The 23,658-nt window shown below is 40.2% G+C and overlaps 1 protein-coding gene across 2 annotated transcripts in view; it reads right to left on the bottom strand.

Moving 5' to 3' along the window:
• Positions 1-23,658, bottom strand: part of DEK (DEK proto-oncogene) — a 35,540-nt gene that overhangs the window by 7,698 nt on the left and 4,184 nt on the right. For both annotated transcript variants that reach the window (XM_045003016.1, XM_045003014.1), the window contains exons 3-7: positions 22,287-22,388; positions 21,596-21,705; positions 10,722-10,816; positions 6,706-6,826; positions 1,781-1,969 (exon numbers count right to left, since the gene is read on the bottom strand). In XM_045003016.1, coding sequence (XP_044858951.1) covers positions 1,781-1,969; positions 6,706-6,826; positions 10,722-10,816; positions 21,596-21,705; positions 22,287-22,388 — 617 coding nt within the window. The remainder of the gene's footprint in view (positions 1-1,780; positions 1,970-6,705; positions 6,827-10,721; positions 10,817-21,595; positions 21,706-22,286; positions 22,389-23,658) is intronic.

Below are 23,658 nucleotides of genomic sequence, written 5' to 3'. Positions count from 1 at the left end.
TGACAGGAGAACCCCCCCCCCATCAGCATTTTAAATGTACACAAGCCCTTGGTTTGCTGAAACTTTTCCTTTAACACCCTCAATCAGCAGAGTTGCCCATGCAGGCCATAAGAGGTAGAATGTTTTAAAAGCAGAGTAGTTTTTCCACAAGCTAATCAAGTTTCCTTTGAATTTCTTTAACATTATAATCCCTCGCAGGTGGGTCTGTAAACACTCCTTAGGAGTGTCAGCCATCTAAAAGTTTTCAGGTTTTGCCTGACAGCTTGGAAGGAACAGAGGGTTTAACTCCTACCTCTTGAAGAAAGGCAAAAAACTGAGGTGAGTGGGGCTTACCTATCTTTTATAGGCAGCTGAGCTCTTGGAAAAAGGATTTCTAAAGAAGACTCCTGCCACAGAGAGCCAGATTCCTCTCCTCACAGCAGAAAGACTGTACTGGTGAACAGATGAACAAAATATAAAATTAGCTTTTAATACTCTAGCCCTCTTTCAACTCACCAGCTGTGAGTACCACCAAAAAGTGGCAAGTTAAGAATTAAGAATGTGTAGTTCCAATCTTGTTTTATGGAGACTGGTGGTGGAATATCATTTGCCATTTTATGACTTTCATTTTGAAGTTATATAAATTTGCCTTCCAACAAAAAGTTTTAATGATTAACTACCTTCCATAGCTCAGACAACATATGGCCTACCACACTTGTAAATCATAAATTTGGGTCAGTAGTGGCTGAAGTTTTATCATCCCCTGTAGTTCAGTGGCTTACATGAAATGCTGGTCTCAGTCCTGTAATTAGTGAATTGGTGTCCACATCACAAAACCCATAGCCATAACTGCCAGTAATAAACGATCTCATCTAAGAAATCAAGATGTCAAAGGATACGAAGCCTGAAATCTCTTCACTGGTATACTGGAGGGCTGAGTCAATGTGAAGATGCTTGTATTGCCACTCCACATTTTGTACCTTTTCTGAGAATAGGTGGAAGAAAGGGATGAGGGGAAGCTTAAGCTGTGAATGTATGAGGAAAAATGCTAGTGTTTGAAGAAAAAATTTAAGTTCTGAAAATAATAAACAAAACCGTAGAAAATTGAATGTAGTGGGACTATCACCTTTTGAAATTTTGAAGAAAACCATTTAAGGTTGCTTAGTTTTGTACTAATATTTGAGGGACCACTACAGAACTATACAAGAATCTGGGAACTGATGTCCCAAGACCAATGCTAGATAAGTAGGAGTGACTTTACTTACTGAATTCTACAATGCTTACTTCAACTGTAGCTCACTAACAGTAATCCCCAGTCCAGCAATAGTGTTTCACCATAAAAATGTCACCAGGAGATACAGGAAAGGCAATGTTTAAATTTCTACCCTGGGTCACACTGCTTGTTAGAGATGTTTAAAAAAAAAAAAAAAAGTCCATCACATGCAGCAACCGATTTTACAAGACCCACATAAGCATCTGAGATCAGAACCAGGTCCTCTGATTTCTGTTTTTTCATCCCTCAAAGTTTTAGTTCTTGGATCACACCATATTTCTGACAGTGAAAGAAGTCAGCTCTTCCTGACATATAGTACCTTATGAACTTTTGTCTCAAGTTGTCCACATGGGAAGCAATCTTTTCAATTAACTATAGCTTACTTTCCACCTTAAAAAAAACAAAAACACACACCACCACCATAACACTATATTGAAACCCCCTTCCAGTAACGTAACCAGTTAGTTACAAACTAAGCAAGACAAACTCATTCATTTTTTCTTGAAAAGGAAGTTTTGTTATATTTACCTCCTCTTCACTCTCTTTATCTTCTTCAGAAGATTCGGCCTTCTCTTTCTTTTCATCCTCCTCCTCACTACTAGATTCATCCGACAAAATCTCAGGACATTTGGTGCGTTTTACTTTTCGTGCAGTTCCTGAGCTACTGCGTTCTTTTTTGCCGCCTTTACTGGGTGTTTTTTTGGACTTTGGCAATGGCTGTTTAAGATAAAAAGTATGGGTTAAAAAAGTAATAACATTTCATTAGAATTTTTTAAATTTCAAATTCAGTCAAGTCATATGAATCAAGAATAAGCAAAGCTAGAGCCACCATTGACCCATAAAAAACTTAAGTATGTGCTTTTGCCAACCCAGACACCCGTTACTAGGGTCCATCATTTTAAAGTGAACAGTTTACACTACTTTAAAAAATTCAAGCGATTGGTTTTATTTAAGTTCATGACAAAAACCACAATTTAGAGCATAATGAAACACAATTACATTAAAATTGTAGCCACATAGTGTCCACCTGATTCCCCCAAACCACAGGCACCGACAACGGAGTTAATAGTTTGTTGTGTCTATTTCCTCCCTGTCCCCCCAAAAAGACAGTGTCATTCATTGTGGATGAACATCTTGCCCTCCAATCACTTCAACCCATTATCTCAAAAATGGACTCAAATTAGAGGCATCTCTTTTCAGATTTAAAAAGCGAGACTCTTAATCTTAAGTATTGCTCCATTATTTAAAAATACAAACATTTTTGACAAGGGCACCCTGGATTCTTTCAGTCTCTCCACCCCTACTAAAATGTCTAGATGGCTATGGCCTAATTTTTTTCTGCCAATCATTAAAAAATGATACATCTTTTTCTTGCCAATAAAGACATTACCAAGCATACTGGCTCATTCTGGAGGTGAGAAAGATATATAGTGTACTGTATTTTAGAATTATTGTTGAAGACCATTCTGAAGCCTCAGCTAATATAGACTGTGATAACCCTCTTGCCTAGAAGGGGGTTAGTATAAGCACAACACACCTGCACTTCATTTGCTACATTGAACTTCCAGCTGATTTAGATGCAAATCAAAATATTGGTTATAATCTAAATGCCTAGACTGATTGTGAATTGGCATTAAAGACTGCCTCTCTGAGTCACAAAAACAACAGAGAACCCTGTAAGCCTTCTGCTGACAGCATTTAACTGTGACACTGACAACATTTCCCAGACTTGAAGAAGAGCTCTGTGTAAGCTCAAAACCTTGTCTCTCGCACTAACAGGAGTTGATCCAATGCAAAATTACCATCTCACCTGACTTGTCTCTTTAAGTGCTCATAGAAGGATTCTTGAGCACCAGAGATGAACATTTTCAGTAGATGATCCCCTAATTGTACAATTCTCCCTCTGGCAGTCTGGTCAGCATTTAATAGCTTTCAGAGTGTTGTGTAATCCTCATTTTTAGAGGGAGCTTTGCCTGACAGGTTTAGGTTGGGGTGGGCAAACTATTGCCTGCAGACTGGATCCGGCCCATCAGGGCTTTGGATCCAGCCCACAGAATTGCCACCCCCATGGAGTCACGGGGCTAAGGCAGGCTCCCTGGCCCCGCGCTGCTCCCAGAAGCAGCCAGCACCACATCCCTGTGGCCCCGGGAGGGCTGGGGGGGGGGGGGGAAGGAGAGGGCTCCACATGCTGCCCTCGCCTGCAGGCATCGCCCCCCACAGCTCCCATTGGCTGGGAACAGGGAACCGCAGCCAATGGGAGCTTCAGGGGAGGTACATGCAGGTGAGTGCAGTGTGCGGAGTCTCCCCCCGCAGACTCCGAAGCAGCGGCAAGGCCAAAGCAGGCAGGGAGCCTGCCTTAGCCCCACTGCCACCCCAGAGCCACTCAAGGTAAGCGGCGCCGGGCTGGATACTGCACCCCAAACTCCTGTACCCTGCATCCCAACCCTGAGCCCCCACTGCACCCCAACCCCCTGCCCTGAGCCCCCACTATACCCCGTTGTCAGAGAAAAACTCAGTTATCGCTTTTTCGTTTGGGTGCAGCAAAATAAAATACTTTATTATTTCTCCAGTAATTACAATGGAGGGAGAGAGTGCCATAGGACACAGGGTCGCCCCAGTCCCGGACAGGTCTCTCAACTGGTAAACAATTACAGCAAGCCTTTATACTTTTGTTACAGACAATAACTAGCAATAATACAGACAATAGAGAGCAACAACTACATTTTGTTTATACATAAGCCATTCTGCTATCTTATTTGTCTCACTCCTAGGAAAAGCAAGCCTGCATATTTGGTTATCAGTTACAAGGTCGTAATAACTTTGTACACAGTTCTTTCCCTCTGCCTCACACTATCCTTGCTTCTAGAAGTCTCACGTCATTAGGGTTACAGCTGGGCTAACTCTTGCTAACTAACTGACATGCATTAAGATCCCCTTCAAATCCTTATTAATTCTTTCCCTGCTTCCACACCGTACCCCTCCCTGCACCCCAACCCCCCCTGCCCTGAGCCCCCCTGTACACCTCACACCCCTCCTGTGCCCCTTCCTGCACATCACACCCCTCCAGCACCAACCCCCTGCCCCAGCCCTACATTCATGGCCCTGCATGCAATTTCTTCACCCAGATGTGGCCCTCAAGCCAAAAAGTTTGCCCATCCCAGTTTAGATAAACATTTGTATTCCCTAAGAATGTGTTACTGTTGCTGCCTAACATGAACAGTTTTAGCGCTTACGTTTGGTGAAGCTACTTTGATGGGTGTTGCTGTAAATTATTTTACCACCTACACATTTCTTCAAATATGTCCATCCAATAATCTACATTAGTGTTTCTCAACCAGGGGTACGTGTACCCCTGGGGGTACGCTGAAGTCTTCCCGGGGATACATCAACTCATCTAGATATTTGCCTAGTTTTACAACAGGCTACATGAAAAGCACTACTGAAGTCAGTACAAACTAAAATTTCATACAGAAAATGATTTTTTTTTAATTTGTTTGTACTGCTTTACATTCTATATCAGTGTTTCTCAACCTGGGGGTCATGATTTTTTATAATTATACAGTAAAAATAAGAAAGCAAGCAATTTTTCAGTAATAGTGTGTTGTGACACTTTTGTATTTTTATGTCTGATTTTGTAAACCAGTAGCTTTTAAGTAAGGTGAAACTTGGGGGTATGCAAGACAAATCAGCCTCCTGAAAGGGGTACAGTAGTTTGGAAAGGTTGAGAACCACTGAGCTACACTGTAGAATCACATGCAAACAGCAGTATGTGTTGGCTATATAATGGAAGTTCCTCATGTTGGACAAAACTCCAGATTACATATTTTACCTATACATATTCCTCCCCCTGCAAACTGAGTCAAAGTTAATTTAATTCCTCAGCCATAATTCTACAAAAGCCCAACTTCAGTTATTGTTGAATTTTTGTTCTCACTGTTAAGACTAACAAACTTCACAATGCCTGCCAACACAATGACACAAACCAGCTCATTTAACAGTGTGTAGAAAGATGTCAACAGGGGAGGGAAAGAATTTTGATCCCCATTAATATGCAGACCTCTAAAGTTAAGCATTGTGAGGTTGAAAGTACACACAGTACATTTTAGTGATGTGTGCTTCATTTTAGATTAACCTCTTCAATGTGTCAAAAGACACTTGTCTTTGAAGACTACGAACATGGTCATTTAAAGTTTATTAGGAAGAGCTCCATATTTTCTGCTTTGAACAACAAGCATCTCTGTATGGGGCACTAAAGTATTCTCTCCTTATTTAATTTGTAATCCCTTCTAGTGTGGTTCTACCCTGGAAAAGCAACTTTGAAAATGGTATTGGGGGATTCCATGTTTCTTTTAAAAGCCTTCAGTGTAACTGCACAAAAAGTAATTCAAAGCAGATTTCATTATTATTATTATTACTACTACTACTACTACTACTACGGGAGATGATGCACAAGGAGGAAAGAACCTAGACTGACTTGTAGGTCTGGAAGCTATTATAAGATAGATTTAATTTGCTCAGTTTATGAAGCGTGGGAAACTATTGACAAACAAACATTAACTCCCCATTGAAGATAACTTATTGAAGTGCTGTTCTATCCTGGAAAGTTAACTGTTAACAGAAATGGAGCTGTCTGGGTTGCTTCCCAAACAAAAAAAAGCAGCATAGACAGAGAGATTCCTTATTCACTTCTGTATATGACTTCAAAATTTGTAGCAATTATGATAAAAGGACATTTGATAAGCAATGACAGCCTTTGACTATTTCTGTATTGCTCTTAGGTTAAAAAAAAAAGGTGGAACAGCAGGAGCCTAATTAAAGTATTTTGTGCAGCTGGTTTTAGTGCATTGTTACACACACCAGTTCTAATAAAGCCGTGATCTGGTGATCCCCTCCTTCCCCTCCCACTTTGTGATGAATGGGTTGAAGGGTGTTTCCACCTTCAATGAGCCCTCACATCATTCCCTGATACAGTTGCCACCCTTTTTCTGTCCATTCTCATCTTCCTCCCTTCCCCCACCTCATTTCTATTTTTTTTTTTTGGCTCACATTTCACAGCTCCCTTTCTGTTCCTCAAAGCAAAAAGGCTACATGCTGCTTGGGTAGGGATGTCCAATGGTAACTCCATGAGCTGGATACATATGCTTTTCCAGCCTATCCAAGCATGATGGGAAAAGATAAAAGAAGATCAAGCTTGTGGCTTCTGCCTAAGCCTGCAGCCCTATACATGTGATCTGCTATGGTCAGCTACATTGAGTCACTATGGGAGCAAATTTAGAAAGATTCACTTTTGAGGAGCCACCCACTTTTTTAGCTATGGTAGCAGAAGCATATTTAGGAGGAGCAGCATACCACATAAGGCAACATTGTATGTCCCCATTGGTTTTTTTCCTACCCACATCCCACCCCAAGTTGGAATCATAACAATGAATAAGCATAATAAAATTTTGCCTCACCTTGCCTGAAGGTTTTGGATGCATTAAGAAGTTTAAGATTCTGGTAACCAGTTCATTATTAACTCCCGATCTTTCCAAATCAAGAACCTCACAGATACTTTTCAACATGGCATTCCTGAATCTGAACAGAAACAAAATTTAATTATCTTAACAGGTTATTTAAAAAAAAAAAAGTTAACATTTAAGTATTGTGAGTTTGAGACACTTTTGGTTAGACATTGATCCTACAAACACATGCATGGGTAGGCAACTTAAGTCCTCCTATTTGCACGTATACCTATCTGTAGATGTTTACAAACACAGGTTACGTAAATAGGTCAGCATCAAGAATAAATGAAAGTAAGTCTCCCTTCTCAACAATTTCCCTAAACCCAATTCAGACCTATATACTGTGGGATATAAATACATCTACAATATAAGCAGGAGAAAAAAAAAAAAGTTACAATGTAAAGAACTTTTTTTCCAGATTTGAAGTTATCCACTCCAGGGCATGGTGAACATAACTTATTAAAAAAAACTTGCAGGCAAGCCCCACCAAAAATGCCTCTACTATTTCTTCTGATTGCTCCTGCCTTTCCATCCAGCAGTTATACATGCCCCAAATATACAGTAGACACGAACACATTGTCTACTTTATCAGCAGTTTTGGATAAAGAGACAATAGAGCTGGGTGTCATGTTACAATTTAGGGTTTGCAGGATCAGAATGTTTTGCCTTTTTTAAACATAGTGGTCAATGAAATTTTCTATCCAGAAATTGCAACTAGATTTATGCAGAATAACCAGAAAGTGAAACTCATTGTTCTAGCTTCATTGTACAAGATGAGCAAAGAGAAGAGTAATAACCAATGAAGACAGATTTGAGCCGAGAATTTCTTTGAACCTAACAGGGTCCTTTTAATTTGGCTCCCAAAGTCCTTAAGGCAGGGTAGGCAACCTATGGCACAGGTGCCGAAGGCGGCACGCAAGCTGATTTTCAGTGGCACTTACACTGCCTGGGTCCTGGCTACCAGTCTGGGGGGCTCTGCATTTTAATTTAATTTTAAATGAAGCTTCTTAAACATTTTGAAACCTTATTAACTTTACCTACAACAATAGTTTAGTTATATATTATAGACTTCTAGAAAGAGACCTTCTAAAAACATTAAAATGTATCATTGGCACGCAAAACCTTAAATTACAGTGAATAAATGAAGACTCGGCACACCACTTCTGAAAGGTTGCCAACCCCTGCCTTAAGGTAACAGGAAAAACAGTATTATTTCCCACTATACTTACTGAGTTTTGAATGACAACCAAGACTAGATCATGGCTAGATCATACTGGAAGAGACAACAGAAAGTGTCTGTTTCTACCTTTGCAACATTCATTCCAAATCCTTCACCCACCAGACAAGATGGTAAGTAGATACAAGTATGCACCTAGCTACTAGTGCTGACAGCATTCCAAGAGTTTAGATTATCCCTGGTTTAGAAGTATTAGTAGTAGCCCCAGCAGCTATTTTTTTGGGGTCAGGGTCCACATTTTTTGGTGAAGATATAGTCAAGGTCTAGACTCCAGAGAAAACAATACAAAAAACTACAAGATTTTTTTGGTCCGTTCAAAAGCCTCTGATGGTTTGGATTTGGCCCCCGCTCCGCCCATTGCTCTAAGCTATCACTACAGAGCTAAAGAGAAGTATATTTATGACAGGGTTGACTTAAGTTCTCTAGTTGATACACTGTACTGATAAGGAAAACATGAGTAGATACAGCTTAAATACACTTGTTGCATTAGTGTTGATTTTTTTAGCCTCACAATAGTTAGAAAACTGATGAAGGCTTCTATGGCAATGAGCAATGTTATTGTTGGTATGCATTATATTGGAGCCTTTCATGATATGATCAAAAACCTCAACAACATATCGACAAATATTTCATCAACATGGGATTAAATGGTCTGTTATGAAATGATTCTGAATAAGTGTAAACACTTTTAATGCAAAACTTCCACATTACTTATTAATTACATAACTCCATATAAGTGTTTATACTGTACTGGATAAAGTAATTATGTTTGGTAGGGTGCAAGACAGTAAGTATTAAAGTGCAGCTGTATTATGAAGAGTGTTGAAGAGGTCACCGAGATTCTATGCTCATTTGTGTCAGTACCTTCCATACCAAGTTCAGCTTATAAGTAAAAACTCCAGTTGCCTGTACTGTCAAACTCAATGTGCTGTTTGAAGCTCAAGCTCATTCTTTCTGCTTTGCTTTACCCTTCTTCACCATATGAAATTCTGCAGACCAAATATTGTACTCAGTTATGCTTGTCCAACCCTGTTGAAAATAGCAAGGTTGCAAAGGTGTACAGAAGGCAGAGTTTGGTCCTGCAGTCAGAAGGTAATTAATATTACAGTAGAATTTCCCCACACAGTTGTATGTATAGACTCTTCAGTGCTGAAGGGTGTAAAAACATGTCAGTAGAGCAAGCAGACAATCAGATGTACTTAGACCTAAAATAACACATGTGCAACTGCTTTTTCAGAGGAGGATTTTAAGAATTAACATGGAAATTTTGTTGAAGAGGATTAGCACATCAGATCAAACGTACTTCAGCTGCTTTTCATATTAGTCACGAGTGTGAATATGCAAAAGTGTTTATACCCTATAATATTTTGCATATCTAGGGTAATGTAAATGTTCTCCAAATCAACCTGTTAAAGATTAAGATTTTCATCTTTAGAGTTTGCCATGATTTGTTATGTAGGTCTATGAATATTTGATAAGTACTAACTTTTAAAATTAAACTCTTAGAAAACTGCATGTCCTAGGGAACAAGAAATAGAGAGAGAACAAAACTCTGCAAGTTAAGGGAGTCGTTCCACTGATTTTCTGCAGACCGAAGAAAGTAAAGGGCAAAAACTTTCAATTTAAAAAGTCTGCTTGCTCTTTCCACTTACCAGAACTAACTTCTAAATATAAGCCAGTAAATTGTCTTGAATTTGAAGCCAGACTGAAATAGCAGCACAAAGTAGGTGTGAACTTCTCCCAGTCTTAACAGAGGAGTTATTACAAATTTAAGTGTTAAAAATCAATCATTTTACAGTTACATTTCTAGCAGAAACATGCAGCTACTGTTCTTATTTGCACATATTTTCAGGTCTTGGCATACATTTGAAAGGAATAAGGCTTCAATTAAATATGCAAATAACCAGAAATGTTTTTTAGCCCTGAAAAGGACTTCCCCATTCAGACACAGAAGGATGAATGGCGATCCCTTTGGAGCCAAAGGAGTTCCTCGCTCAACTATAAGGGCTAGTGAACAATATAGGTGTACCCCTTGTCACGAGTTACATGTGGTGCCCTCAAAGCATTTTGCTTAACCTTGGGAATTAAACCTGAGTCTCTCACTGGTCATACCAACATGCTACCCACAGCAGTCTTGCCATTCCTCGTGAAATAATTAAGTGGAATGGAGAGCACTGGGGCCAACTAGACCTAGAAATGTGGGGGCTGCATTGTCCAAACCCAACATTTACAAGTGGTACAGCGAAAGGAAGATCAGAGCTACAGAAAACTAAGGATGGCAGTTTTGCTTTTTGGTAGACATTTGCTAACATCCAGAGATGACATAAAATACAAGAGGAAATTATTTAAAGCCTTCTACATGAAGTTCAAGCCACTCTGGTGTTGAAACTTCATTACGTAATTTTTTTCTAGAGATTAGAAAAAACATATAATACGCAACAGCAATTGTTTTTCAGTACAATCCTACACCATTAAGATTAAATCTGAATCTGAAGTTAAAGAGAGCGCATGCCTAATGAAACTAGTTCTTTAGAAATGTTTAAATGTGATTTGAAACAATATTTAGAACCTATTAAGAAATCAAAATTGTTTAAGCTGAGCTCAAGGACAAAAAGCAGAGCTCTAGAAAACAATCCCTCATCCTAAAATGTAAATTACCTGGAGCAAACCTTAGAAAATAAGTGTAACCAGCATGATTTAGCTATATTAAAATAGTTATAGAAGTCATTACTTTTTTAGCATTTCTTCCTTTTTTTTATACTGATCACTTCCTTTTTCAAATGGAAACCCGCTGAACTGACCCACGTTCTTCTTTAGTGAGGCAACCTAAAACAGAACACATTATGTCTCATTAGAAACAATTTAATAGATTACATCCAGCAATGTTTATTCAGCTAATTGTTATTACTATATGAGAAAGTTTGTTCAGATGCTTACATTCAAAAAGGCACACAGAATTAGGACATTATGATCAGCCATTGTATAGTGTTGTAAAATGTATGAAAATACTTGAGTATTCCTGTATTTGAGACAACGTGAGTGAGGTAATCTTTTATTGGACCAACTCCTGATACTGAAACAAGCTTTCAAGCTTATACAGAGCTTTTCTTCAGGTCTGGGAAATTTACTCAGGCCAGGTCTACACTACACACTTCTATCAGTATAACTACGTCGCTCAGAGGTGTGAAGCTATGCTATGGCTTATGTTAGAGGAGGTCAGATCAGATGGGTCTGATGGTCACTGCTGGCCTTCAGCTCTATGATATATGGAGATATACCTATCTCATAGAACTGGAAGGGATCCTGAAAGGTCATCAAGTCCAGCCCCCTGCCTTCACTAGCAGGACCAAGTACTGTCCCTCACAGATTATTTTGCCCCAGATCCCTAAATGGCCACCTCAAGGATTGAACTCATAACCCTGCGTTTAGCAGGCCAATGCTCAAATCACTGAGCTATCCCTCCCCGCCGCCAATATGCATCTCCTTGTATAGGCACCAACTCCAGAGCTGGAGCTACAGGCGCCAACTTTCCAATGTGCCGAGGGGCGCTCACTGCTCAACCCCTGACTCTGCCACAGACCAGCCCCCACTCCACCCCTTCCCACGCCCTCTCCTGATCCTGCCGTGCCCTCACCCCGCCCCCCACCCGAGACTCCTGCACACCACGAAACAGCTGATCGGGAGGTGCGGGGAGGAGGCGCTAAAGGTAATAATATAGGTAATAATTGGAGATATACCAATCTCCTAGAACTGGAAGGGACCTTGAAAGGTCATCGAGTCCAGCCCCCTGCCTTCACTAGCAGGACCAATTTTTGCCCCAGATCCCTAAGTGGCCTCCTCAAGGATTGAACTCACAACCCTGGGTTTAGCAGGCCAATGCTCAAACCACTGAGCTATCCCTCCCCCCTCGGCACGGCTGCCAGTGGGTGGGAGGTGCTGAAAGTAGGGTGGGGGGAGTTGGTGGGGGGCCTGCTGACGTATAACTGTGGCTCTTTGGCAATGTACATTGGTAAATTCTGCCTCCTCAAGCTCAGGTTGGCCACCCCTACTCTACACTCACACTTAAACAACTACCCAGAAAGAATACACGTGCAATATGTAAAGTGTACAATGTACATAAAATGTACAGCCATTTTACAGAATGGGTGGTATGATTCTGCTTGAGCTAGCATGCTAAAGATCAGTACATCAAGGATAGCACAGGCGGTGGCTTGTGGTAGCCACTTGAGTACAAACCCACCCAGACCTCCTGGATACGTACTTGGGCAGCTATCCTGATCAGCTGCCTCCGCTATTGTGGTTATACTGATATTTTTAGCATGCTAGCTTGTGTACATCTACGTGAGCTAGGAATCAGATCTCCTGCCTCAAATGTAGATATACCATTACTGACAGGATACCATCTCAATCTACACTTTCACTTAACCATCATGACTTAATTGCCATCACAAAGACTTGGTGCGATGAATCTCATATTGGAATATTGGTATAGAGGGGTACGTATTGTTTGGGAAGAACAGGCAGATAAAGAGAGAGGTGCTTTTGCAATATACATCAAGTATACATAGACTTGTTCTGATATCCAGAAGGTGAGAGGCAGACCAGTTAAAAGTCTCCGGGTAAAGATAAATGGTGAAAAAACAGAGGTGACATCATAGTAGACATCTGCAGACCCTCAGAACAGGAAGAGGAGTTGGACAAGGCATTTCTAGAACAGACAAATATCCAAAACACACGATCAGCCCTCAGCTGTTTTCTTTGGAGTAATATGGCCTTTGCCACTTTATGAGTTGTGCAGGCCTGATCTACCCAATGGGACTCAGTGCTCAGTCTAGAAGATACCATCAGAGGTGTATAGTTTTGCAGTTCTCAAACTGTGGATTTGTGTCTCCAGAGATAGCATGCTTGTTAACAGCAAAAATGGTTTTAAATAAATAAATAATAGAGGTGAGAAATAACAGACCTCAACCCTATTGTCCCTCTGTAAATTTGTGTACACAGAGTCAATCCCTTTCCTCTCTCAAAAAGTGCAAAGTTTCAAAAAGTTCAACAAACAGAAGATTGTTGGGGATGGAATAGATCTGGACAAGAAGAAGTATGGCAATAAATGTGAGAAGGGAGGGAGGGACAGGCAGTAGAAACAAAAGTGAAACTGTTTGAGCAGCATATTCCAGAACTCTTGAGATCTTTCTGAGCGTAGCCTTCATTGATTTGAGATCTACCATACCATTCTCTCACTAGAGGGGAAAACCTATAATGGCAGCGGGCTGTAAAAGAGACCCAGTTTGGGAATATTTTAATGAAGTTCCTCTACTTGTGGGTAAGACAGGCACACATGCAAAATGCAACAAAGAAATGCAAGCCCTGGTTGCCCGAATGAAAAAACATCATGAGACGTGTTCCTTCTTAGGAGGAAGCTGTGTTGAAGATGATGAAAGGAACATGTCTGAACACGCATGATCTTCAGGTTGGTAAACTTTATTTCATACTTTTTTTTCCCTTAAGGACTGCCTGTCTTCCTTCTGGACTATTCTTGAATTCTCATGTTTGAGCAAAAAAATATAGTTGTTACTCTATGGTACTATCATTTTAGATGCAGTTGTGATAAGAATCCATCCTCAACAAACAAGACTATACACCTTCAAGATCACCATCATTTTCTATAGTTTGAGTTATCTGCCAATGATAGTGTTTCAGTCACATCATGTAGGTCACATAGCCACAGTATATCACTTGTAGCAAAAAAGAAAAAAATCTCCATCATCCAGAAACAACCTTAGATAAGTGTGTGATAAGAACCAGCAGATTACAAAAAGGAGGTAATGGATGAAAAAAACTGCCTAGTTTGTTTATGCAACAAACTCTCCTTTCTGTATGAATGAGAACTCACACTTCATTAACATGGTTAAGTCATTAAGACCAGGATACAGTCCACCCAACAAAGCAGATGTCACAGGCAAATTGCTGGATAAAGTGTATGAAAGAGAAATTGCGCAGTGTGCAAAAGGTCTAGAGGGTGAAATTGTTAACCTGAGTCTTGATGGGTGGAGCAATGTCCACAATGATCCTGTTGTATGTGCTTGTGTGGAATGTCTTCCTTACAGAAACAATTGATACATCAGGAAATGCACACACAGCAGAATACTTACAAGTAGCAGCAGTAAAAGCTATCACAAACTGTGAACAAAAATTCAAGTGTCTAGAATGCAGCTTGGTCACGGACAATGCTGCAAATGTATCCAAGATTAGAAGAAATTATTTAGAAGAGAGTCCCAAGCTAATAACATACGGTTGCACCTCCTAGCCAAAGACTTCAGTGTTCCAGAAATAAAGGCTAATGTTATTAAAATTGCAAAATACTTCCGTAACAACCACTTTGCAGCCACTGCTCTGAAAAAAGTGGGAGGAACCAAGCTAAACTTTCCCACAAGACGTGCAATGGAACTCAGTAGTGGACTATTTTGAGCACTATATCAAGAACTGGCCTAATTGGATGACAGTTTGTGAATAAAATCGTGAAAAAAAAAAAAAGATGGCATTGTCACAGCCAAAGTTTTCAAAGTTGGGCTTAAGAGAAATGTTGAACATATGCTGAGTACCCCGAAGCCTATTTCTGTAGCCTTGAACAAAATGCAGGGAAATAGCTGTTTTATTGCTGATGCTGTTGAAATTTGTAAGTAACTGAGGGCTTGGCTACACTTGCGAGTTACAGCACAGTAAAGGAGCTCCAGGTGCACTAGCTCACTACTCGTCCACACTGGCAAGGCACGTAGAGCGCTCTGACTCCATGGCTAGAGCACTCCTGGTACTCCACCTTGGCGAGAAGAATAATGTTTGATGCGTCCCCGCTGGAGTGCCCCAGCATCAGTGTGAATGGAGTGTTGCATTACTGCGCTCTGATTAGCCTCCGGAAATGTCCCATAATCCCCTTAAGGCAAGTGGCCACTCTTGTCATTGTTTTGGATATGCCCTTTGAAAGCTCCATTTGACAGCCGGCATGCTTATCTGCTCCGAGACAATGCAACCATTACTGTGGAATGCTGTGTGAGAGAGAGAGGCGGGGGGGTGGAGAGGGAGAGGTCTGCTGCTGTCTGAACTTACAAGACAGCATGCTGACATGCTCTCAGCCCCCAAAAAACCCACTCTTTCCCCCCCAGCATACACACAACACACTCCCAGTCACACTCCACCCCAGCCCCCCATTTGAAAAGCACGTTGCAGCCACCTGCATGCTGGGATAGCTACCGCAATGCACTACTCTCTGTGGCCGTTGCAAGAGCTACTAATGTGGCCACACCAGTGCACTGGCAGCTGTCAGTATGGACAGACTACAGAGTTTTCCCTACTGCGATCTACGAAGGCTTGTTTAACTCAAAGCGCTCTACATCTGCAAGTGTAGCCATGCCCTGAGTGAGATCTTAAAAAGAGAAATATGCAATGACAGAGTTAAAATACAGGCATTAAAAAAACGAATGGGACAAGCACTATCTCCAGCTCATTTTCTTGCAAATATTCTCAATACTCGGTACCAGGGTCAAACCTTAACTGCTGAAGAAGAGGATTTCGCTATGACATGGACATCCAGCAATCATCCCTCCATAATGCCAACTATAATGAACTTCAGCGCTAAGGGTGAACCATTCAAGAAATACATGTTTGTTGATGTTTTAAAGAAAGTCACACCAGTGAACCGGTGGAAATCACTTAAACACTTGGATTCAGAGACTAGTGAAGTGATGATCTCACTTTTAACACCAGTAGCTTCTTCTGCAGGTGTAGAAAGAATATTTTCTTCCTTTGGACTAATTCATTCCAAACTGAGAAATCATTTGGGACCTGAAAAAGCAGGAAAGCTTATTTTTCTTTTCCAGAACAAACAGGAAAATGAAGGTGAAGATGACTGAGTTAGCTGCAGAAGCCAATATTTTAAGTTTCTCATGTTGACTTGGTTTACATAGTCTATTTAATTTGTTTGGTTTTTTAAAAAAAAATTCATTTAACTATTTTAGTTAAGAACAAATTTTAACAAAAACAAACCTGATTTAAAAAAACTTGAATGTTTAAATAAATTCAAAAATTCATATGCTCGTTTTGCTAAAATTTTATGTTTGCTGTTGAAGAAAAAATCCAAAATACAAAATGTTCTTTTAGTTAAATAAAACAATTTAAATGTCTGTATGGTGATGTTCTTCTCCTGATACAGCATGGCAAGAAAATCCTCCAAATATTAATGATTAACCTATTGAATTGGAGATAGTTCACCTCCCAATGACTTCATAAATATCTGCTTCAATTACCTTTGGTAAATGAAATAACCAATCATTCATTTTCTGATATAGCTGTAAAACTAATCTGAAAAGTGTTCAAAATAAATCACTTTAAAAATGTGTAGAGTGTACCTTCTAAAAATGAAACCTACATCTATCTCCAAGCTGTAAAGAATATGTTTTAAGGTTACAACAACCAACAAGAATGCACTTTTATGTAGAAATCCATGACTAAATCGAGCCTTCCTGACTAGTGATTTAAATCAAATCCACTCTGAAAGAGAAGAATAGTAAGAGGTCAATATGGCTCCATGGGCCCTCTTTAATAACCTGAAAAATCAAAGACGAATCCTACAAAAAGTGGAAACATGGATGAATTGCTAAGGAGGAGTACAAAAGAATAGTGCAAACATAGGCACAAAAATCAGGAAGCCTACGGCACAAAGAATTATACCTAGAAAGGCACATAAAAAGCAGGAAAAGCTTCTCTGAATACATTAGGAACAAGAAAAAGATGAGAGAAAGCACAGGTCCTCCACTTAGTGGGGAAAGAGAGTTAACTGATGACATCAGGAAGGATGAAGTGTTTAGTGCTTATTTTGCTTCAGTCTTCACTAACAAGGTTAACGGTGAACAGATACTTGACAATTAACAATGGGGAAGTATGACCCAGGAACCTCTTGATGACAATTGGGAGAAGGCAAAAGGGATGCACAAAGTTTTACAGGGACCGCCCCCCCCCCCGACCCGGATCAGATATATGAATAATAATTCACGAAAGGGTGGCATATGAGGTTTCTACCAAGAGCCATTTAACAACTAGTCATCATAATCACTTGTGAAACATATGTATGGATAACATTTAAGTCGTTACATCTCTAAACTGAAAATTATGTTTGTAAGGCAGATAAGCAAGTGAAACCTATCTAAGGAATGTTCGTTTCAGGCAGGGTGTAACAGATATTTATTTCCCTATCTGGTGTAGCGGGTATCTTCCACCTCACAATTCATGTCTATTTGCATTCTGAGCCAAAGGCTAATCAGGAGTTTGCAATTTCAATAAGATATGAAAACTACAGGAAAACACAAGAACGTGCTCCTGTCGACTCCAGAACTCCACCACCGCAAATGGCGGTGGCGGAGTCGACGGGGGAGCCGCAGACTTCGATCCCGCGCCGTGAGGACGGGTAAGTACTTCAAACTAAGGTACTTCGAGTTCAGCTACGCTATTCGTGTAGCTGAACTTGCGTACCTTAGTTCGAACAACCCCCCCCAGTGTAGACCAGGCCTAAGACACAGAAGTATCTAGTCAGCATTTGAAACTCTATATTTTGTTAAGTAAACTTTACTTGTTTTCATTACCGAATATCTAAGTGCTGTGTGTGTAAAACAGAGCAGTGATCGAAGATGTAACTGGTAAGTTGGGTTGTACTATTCCCCTGGGAGCTGAAAATCTGTAAATATTATGAGTGTCCAGTGGATCAGGGGCTGGACACTCAAGGGAGACATTTGGAGGCTGCCTATTGCTAACTTGTAAAGGGCAGTGAGGTCTCTGTAGGTCTAGTTGGAAGTGCTTGTGTTGCCTGTGGCTGCTGGAGTTGGGAAACTGACACCCAGCAGGCAGAGACAAGGCTTCCTCATGATAAGGGTAGGTGCCTCACAGCTCTGGGTACCCCCCAGGAAGCGTCACAGAAAGGAACGCAAGCTAAAATAGGGAAAGAGCAAGTTTTAAATGATATGTAGATAAATTAGATGTATTCAAGTTTGCAGGACTGGATGAAATTTATCCTAGGATACTTAAGGAACTAGCTGAAGCAATCTCAGAACCCTTAGCAATTATCTTCGAGAACTTATGGAAGGTGGGTGAGATCCCAGAGAACTGGAGAAGGGCAAACATCATAACTACCTCTCTTTAGAAAGGGGAACAAAGAGGACCCTAGGAATTATTGAGCAGTCAGCGTAACTTCTATACCTTGAAAGCTACTGGAAAAAACTAAATCAATTTGTAAGCGCCTAGAGCAGGGGTTCTCAAACTGGGGGTCAGGACTCCTCAAGGGGTTGTGAGGTTATTACATGGGGGGTCAGCAGCTGCCAACCTCCACCCCAAACCCTGCTTTGCCTCCAGCATTTATTATGGTGTTAAATATATATATTTTAAAAAGTGTTTTTAATTTGGGGGGCAGGGGGACTGTCGCACTCAAAGATTTGCTATGTGAAATGAGTAACCAGTAAAAAAAAGTTTGAGCGCAACTGACCTAGAGGATAGCGTTATTAAGATCTGTCTAGAAAAAAAATATGCCAAACCAACCTAATTAACTATTTAGCAGATTACTGGCCTAATGGATGGGGGAAGGGGAGGAGAAGCAGGAGACAGAGATCTTAATTTTAGTAAGTCTTTTCACCCAGTCCCACATGACATTCTCATAAACAAACTAGGGAAATGTGGTTTAGATCAAATAACTAAGATGGGTGCACAACTGATTGAAAGTCCGTACTCAAACAATAATTATCACTATCAAACTGGAAGTATCTAGTGGAGTTCCACAGGGCCAGTCCTAGGTACGATACTATTCAATATTTTAATTAATGGATTTAGATAATGTAATGAAGCGTATGGTTATAAAATGTGGTAAAGACACCAAGCTCGGAGGGATTGCTAGCATTTTGGCAGACAGGACCAGAATTCAAAACAACCTTGACAAATTAGAGAAATGGTCTGAAATCAACAAAATAAAATTCAATACAGGCAAGTGCAGAGTACTTCATTTGGGGGGGAAAAAATCAAGTGCATAATTACAAAATGAGGAATAACTGACTAGGTGGTAGTACTGTTGAAAAGGATTTGAGAGATCACAAATTGCATACAAGTCAACAGTGTGATACAGTTAGGAAAAACACTAATATTCTTCAGTTTATTAACAGGAGTGTCGTATGTAAGACAAGAGAAAACTGTCCTGCTCTACTTGGCACTGGTGAGGCCTCAGCTGGATTACTGTGTCCAATTTTGGGCTCCACACCTTAGGAAATATGATAGCCTCCAGAGGAGAGCAACAAAAATGATTAAAAAGTTTAGAAAACATGATCGATAAAGCAAGATAAAAAAATTAGGCATGTTTAATCTTGAGAAAAAAGATGACTGAGGGGGACTTTCAAATATGTAAAGGGCTATTATAAAGAGGACTGATCGATTGTTCTCTATGTCCACTGACGGTAGAACAAGAAGTAAGGGGCTCAATCTGCAGCTAGGGAAATTTAGGTTAGGGGAGGTTCTGTAATCTCCATCGGAGGGTTTTTAAGAATAGATGGTCCAAACACTTGTCAGGGATGACAGGGTTTACTTGTCCTGCCTCAGCACAATGGGCTGCACTTGACCTCTCAAGGTCTACTCCAGCCCTACATTTCCATGATCATTAAAGCATTATAATCCTTTCATATTCCACCAAACTGCTGACAATATAACTTTGTAATAAGAGATTTATGCCCTACTACTGATATAATGCACAATTCTTTACTGAAATTATCCATACTGGATCCTAAAGGTAGACATACAGCTCCTCTCTCAGAAGGTGCAATACACAGATTTCCTCATATAATCACAATTCTGTCAAACACCTCAAAGTAATCCACAAATGTCCTTGTATCAAACACACTTTTGCCAAGCAGGCCCAACTAATGACTCCATCATTCGCTGTAGGTACTCCTAACACACTGACTGCACCTGTAGTGTATGCAAATAAATCCCATTGGCTACTGCCAGCTCCAGGGGACCAGAAGAAAGATGGTGTGGGCAACCTCTACCCTCACCCACTTTTTGTGCTTTAATGATGTTAGATGGAATCCTGTGGGTGAAAGTGAATGGGATGTAAAAGGCAGTGAAGGATTTGCACGTTTCAGCAACTCTGGATTTGGCAGATTAAAGGTATGTGTGTTAACAGGGTGTATTGGGACATTGCTGGAAGAAGGCAGAGTTAAGGTGGCATGGACAACCTTAACTTTGCATTGCCTGATCTTCTGTAGTTTGAGTTTTGCTCAACTCAGCGTTCTGCAAGGGATGACATACCAAGCAATCTTAAGTCTGTGTTAATGCATTTTTATGCCATTTAATGATGGCAAGTTTTAGACTTTTATTTTTCGATTCCTGGATTCATGTAAGTATTTTTCACATACTTTCTTGCCCTTTAAAATAGCATTAAGTTTGACTTTCAAACTTCCATCAATAGCCTTGTCTTCACTAAGGAATTTTTGCAAATGTTTCCCACCATTGCTAACACCAGTTCAGCTACACCATTGGTTACAACATTGAGAGCTCTACTTTAGACCAGAAGCTGGTCTTTTAAACATTTGGTCATCTACATTTGCTTGAAGCAATTGTAGTCAACTACAGCATCTTGTCCACACTAGGTCTCCTTCAACATTGCTACCATCAATGAAGCTGACTCCAGTGTTAGCAACGATAAGAAATCTTTGCAAAAATTTCCCCAATACATGAAGCTTAAGAATAAGTGCTTCTTCCATATCTCAAAACATCTCCTTTAGAAATAAAGTCTAAAGTATTAGATTGATCTCCCTTCTTATGGGTGATGCTCCCCACAACATGAGCCATGACCCAACCCTCTTCGCACCCCCACATAAAAACTGAATGTATGATCATTAGCACATAAATAGTTCAGAAACAAATTTGCTACTGATGAAAGTTAAGATCATTTGGAACATTTTCTGCACTAGCAAATTATTTTTCAAATTTCAAGTTTATTTTACTTTTGTATTTTCTCTCTTTAAAGAGAGTAGTCATGTAAATTACATTAGTTTAACGGGGTAACATCAGCTTGAAGTGTGATCAGCCTCAAAAGGCAAGTTAAGTTGTTTCAGGTACTTCATCTACCCAAGTCCTGCAAGTTTTTGTGTGTTTTCAAACAATTCTTTGGGGGGGGGGGGGGGGGAAAGACTAGGCTTTTGTTTTGTTTTAAATAAAAAAAGTGTCCTCTTCCCCTCAGTTGCTGTATGAAAGTGTCACAAAATATGCAGAGACCACAGTGAAACCAACTATGCATGTAGTGCTCTCAAACGCATGGGGTAAACAATTTGAAGAATTGAGAAAAAAATTTCTGTGTTCGTAATCTTAGATGTTATTGTAACAATGGTAGATAATTATAATTATGTGTGAAATCCTTTAAGTGACTATGTACCTTAATGCTAACATTCTGTGGGCACGCATTGTAACTATGTAGCTTTTAAAAAGACACACATGTCCACTTGGAAAAGCAAGGATACACTATACATGTTTTACTCTACCAAAAGAGTGTTAATATCATGCAAAAGATGGACTTAAAGGACTTACTGTGCCTGGCCTGTTGTAAAGGAGTTTGTGTAGATTTCTGAGTTCATCTGTTTTCTTCTTACTAAAAAAAAACTGTATCCTTTCAATTTCGCAAAGTTTTTGTCCCTTTCCTGAAAGGGTTAAAGCAAGTTATGTTGTGTCTCTCATTCATGTTCTTCAAAATGACATTTGTTTATAACTTGTAGTATCTGTTTTAAATACAAGTGTTTAAAATTGAAATATTTGAGGTAGAGGAGGAAAGTTATTTTACTACTAGACCAAAAACTTCAGATGGCAGATGACTGCCTGTTTACCGTGTCTATCATAATTAAATAACTTGCTAGCCACCTTTATATTATTCCTTTGTTACCCAATGCTCTGTGTCTAAATAGAGGTTACACACACTTGCACATTTATTCTCAGCAGCTCTTGCATTCACAAATGGTGGCTATATATCATGTGCCTGCCTGAGATCAGGTAAAAATTTACTTTGTTCAAATATTTCAACATTGTTGATGGACAGTTACACAAACCTCTCCACATTGGTAATTTTAATAGTCACTCTTTCCATAAAAAGAAATCAACACCCTATTTTAAGATTTACGGTGGCTCAGTTATCTTATCTATGATTCATAATTTAGTCAACTTAAGAAATTTCACTATTCACTATAGTTAGAACAATTATAGTTCTGAAATAAGTGAACAAACTTGCCTGGTGCAATTGTAAAAGGTTCCCTTTGTAACGAGGATACCTGCATGGTCAATCTCTCTACTTTTTTCTTCTCTCTCTTCCCTTCAACAATGAGACTCTTTTCTGCAAAAGACAATTTCCCTTAAGTATAACATTTCGCAAATAGTGAGACGAACACTGCAACTGCATTGCTATCATATGGAGAGAAGGAGGAGAATTTCAACATATCTCAAAGTATCAGCTATAGTATCCTAACATGCAGTAGAAGCACCTAATTAACTTAAGAGAGAGATTGCACAAAATTTTAGTGTAAAATGCTAGTCTGAACTAACAAGAGCAGCCCCAAACATCATCTTATGATTTACGTAACCAAGAGACTTTACAGAACTGATTTACAACTAACTGGAGCCACACAAGCTGAACTATACATACAGATATGATAAAAGTAGGTTTGGATATAATCTCTTTACAAGCCTATTGATGAGATCTTATTTTAATTAAGTTGTAGCATCCCAGCCACACCCCAGGATTTAGACTCCATCTTGTACAGTAATTCCTCACTTAATGTCGTCCCGTTAATGTTGTTACGTTGCTGATCAATTAGAGAACATGCTTGTTTAAAGCTGCGCAATGATCCCTTATAACGCTGTTTGGCAGCTGCCTGCTTTGTCCACTGCTTGCAGAAAGAGCAGCTCATTGGAGCTAGCTGGTGGGAGCTTGGAACCAGGGTGGGCCAGCAGCCCCCCTAAGTTCCCTGTGTGGCAACCTCCCGGCAGTTCAGGTGTCTCTCCCACCACTGCCACGTGCTGCTCCTGCTCTCTGCTTTGGAGCTGCTCCCAGGAGCCTCCTGCTTGCTGTGCTGTCGGGTAGGGGAAGGAAGGGTGCTAATGTCAGGGTGTCCCCCTTCCCCTGTACCCCTTCTCCACAAGGCAGGGAGGGATGGACATGACAGGGCTCGGGATGGAGGGAGCTTGCTGGCAGCAGCTGCTGCTGCCTCAACTTGCTGATCTATTTAAAAAGGCAGTGTACTGAAAGTGGGGTCAGCGTACTTAAAGGGGCAATGAGCGTGTCTCTCACACACACGGTGTGTCTCTCTCTGTCCCCCACACACATGGTGTGTCTCCTCCCTCCATTTGTGCTGCCTTGTAGAGTGTGAGGCTACATTAACAACGTGTTAACCCTTGATGGCTCAGCCGAGTCCTAGTTCGCCATTTAGCAGTAAGGCATTCCCTGGGAAATATCCCACCCTCTGACTTCACCATCTCAACCAAGCTTCACAATCATCATTGCTGTGTACAGTATTAAATTGTTTCTTTAAAACGTATACTGTATATATTAGTCTTTTATCTGGCAAAAAAAAAGTTTCCCTGGAACCTAACCCCCATTTACATGA

The sequence above is a fragment of the Mauremys mutica genome, chromosome 2, assembly GCF_020497125.1.
Source record: "Mauremys mutica isolate MM-2020 ecotype Southern chromosome 2, ASM2049712v1, whole genome shotgun sequence".
In the NCBI taxonomy this organism is placed as follows: Eukaryota; Metazoa; Chordata; order Testudines; family Geoemydidae; genus Mauremys; species Mauremys mutica.
The sequence above is the reverse complement of the archived record's forward strand: the minus strand, read 5'-3'. Positions and strand labels throughout refer to the sequence as shown.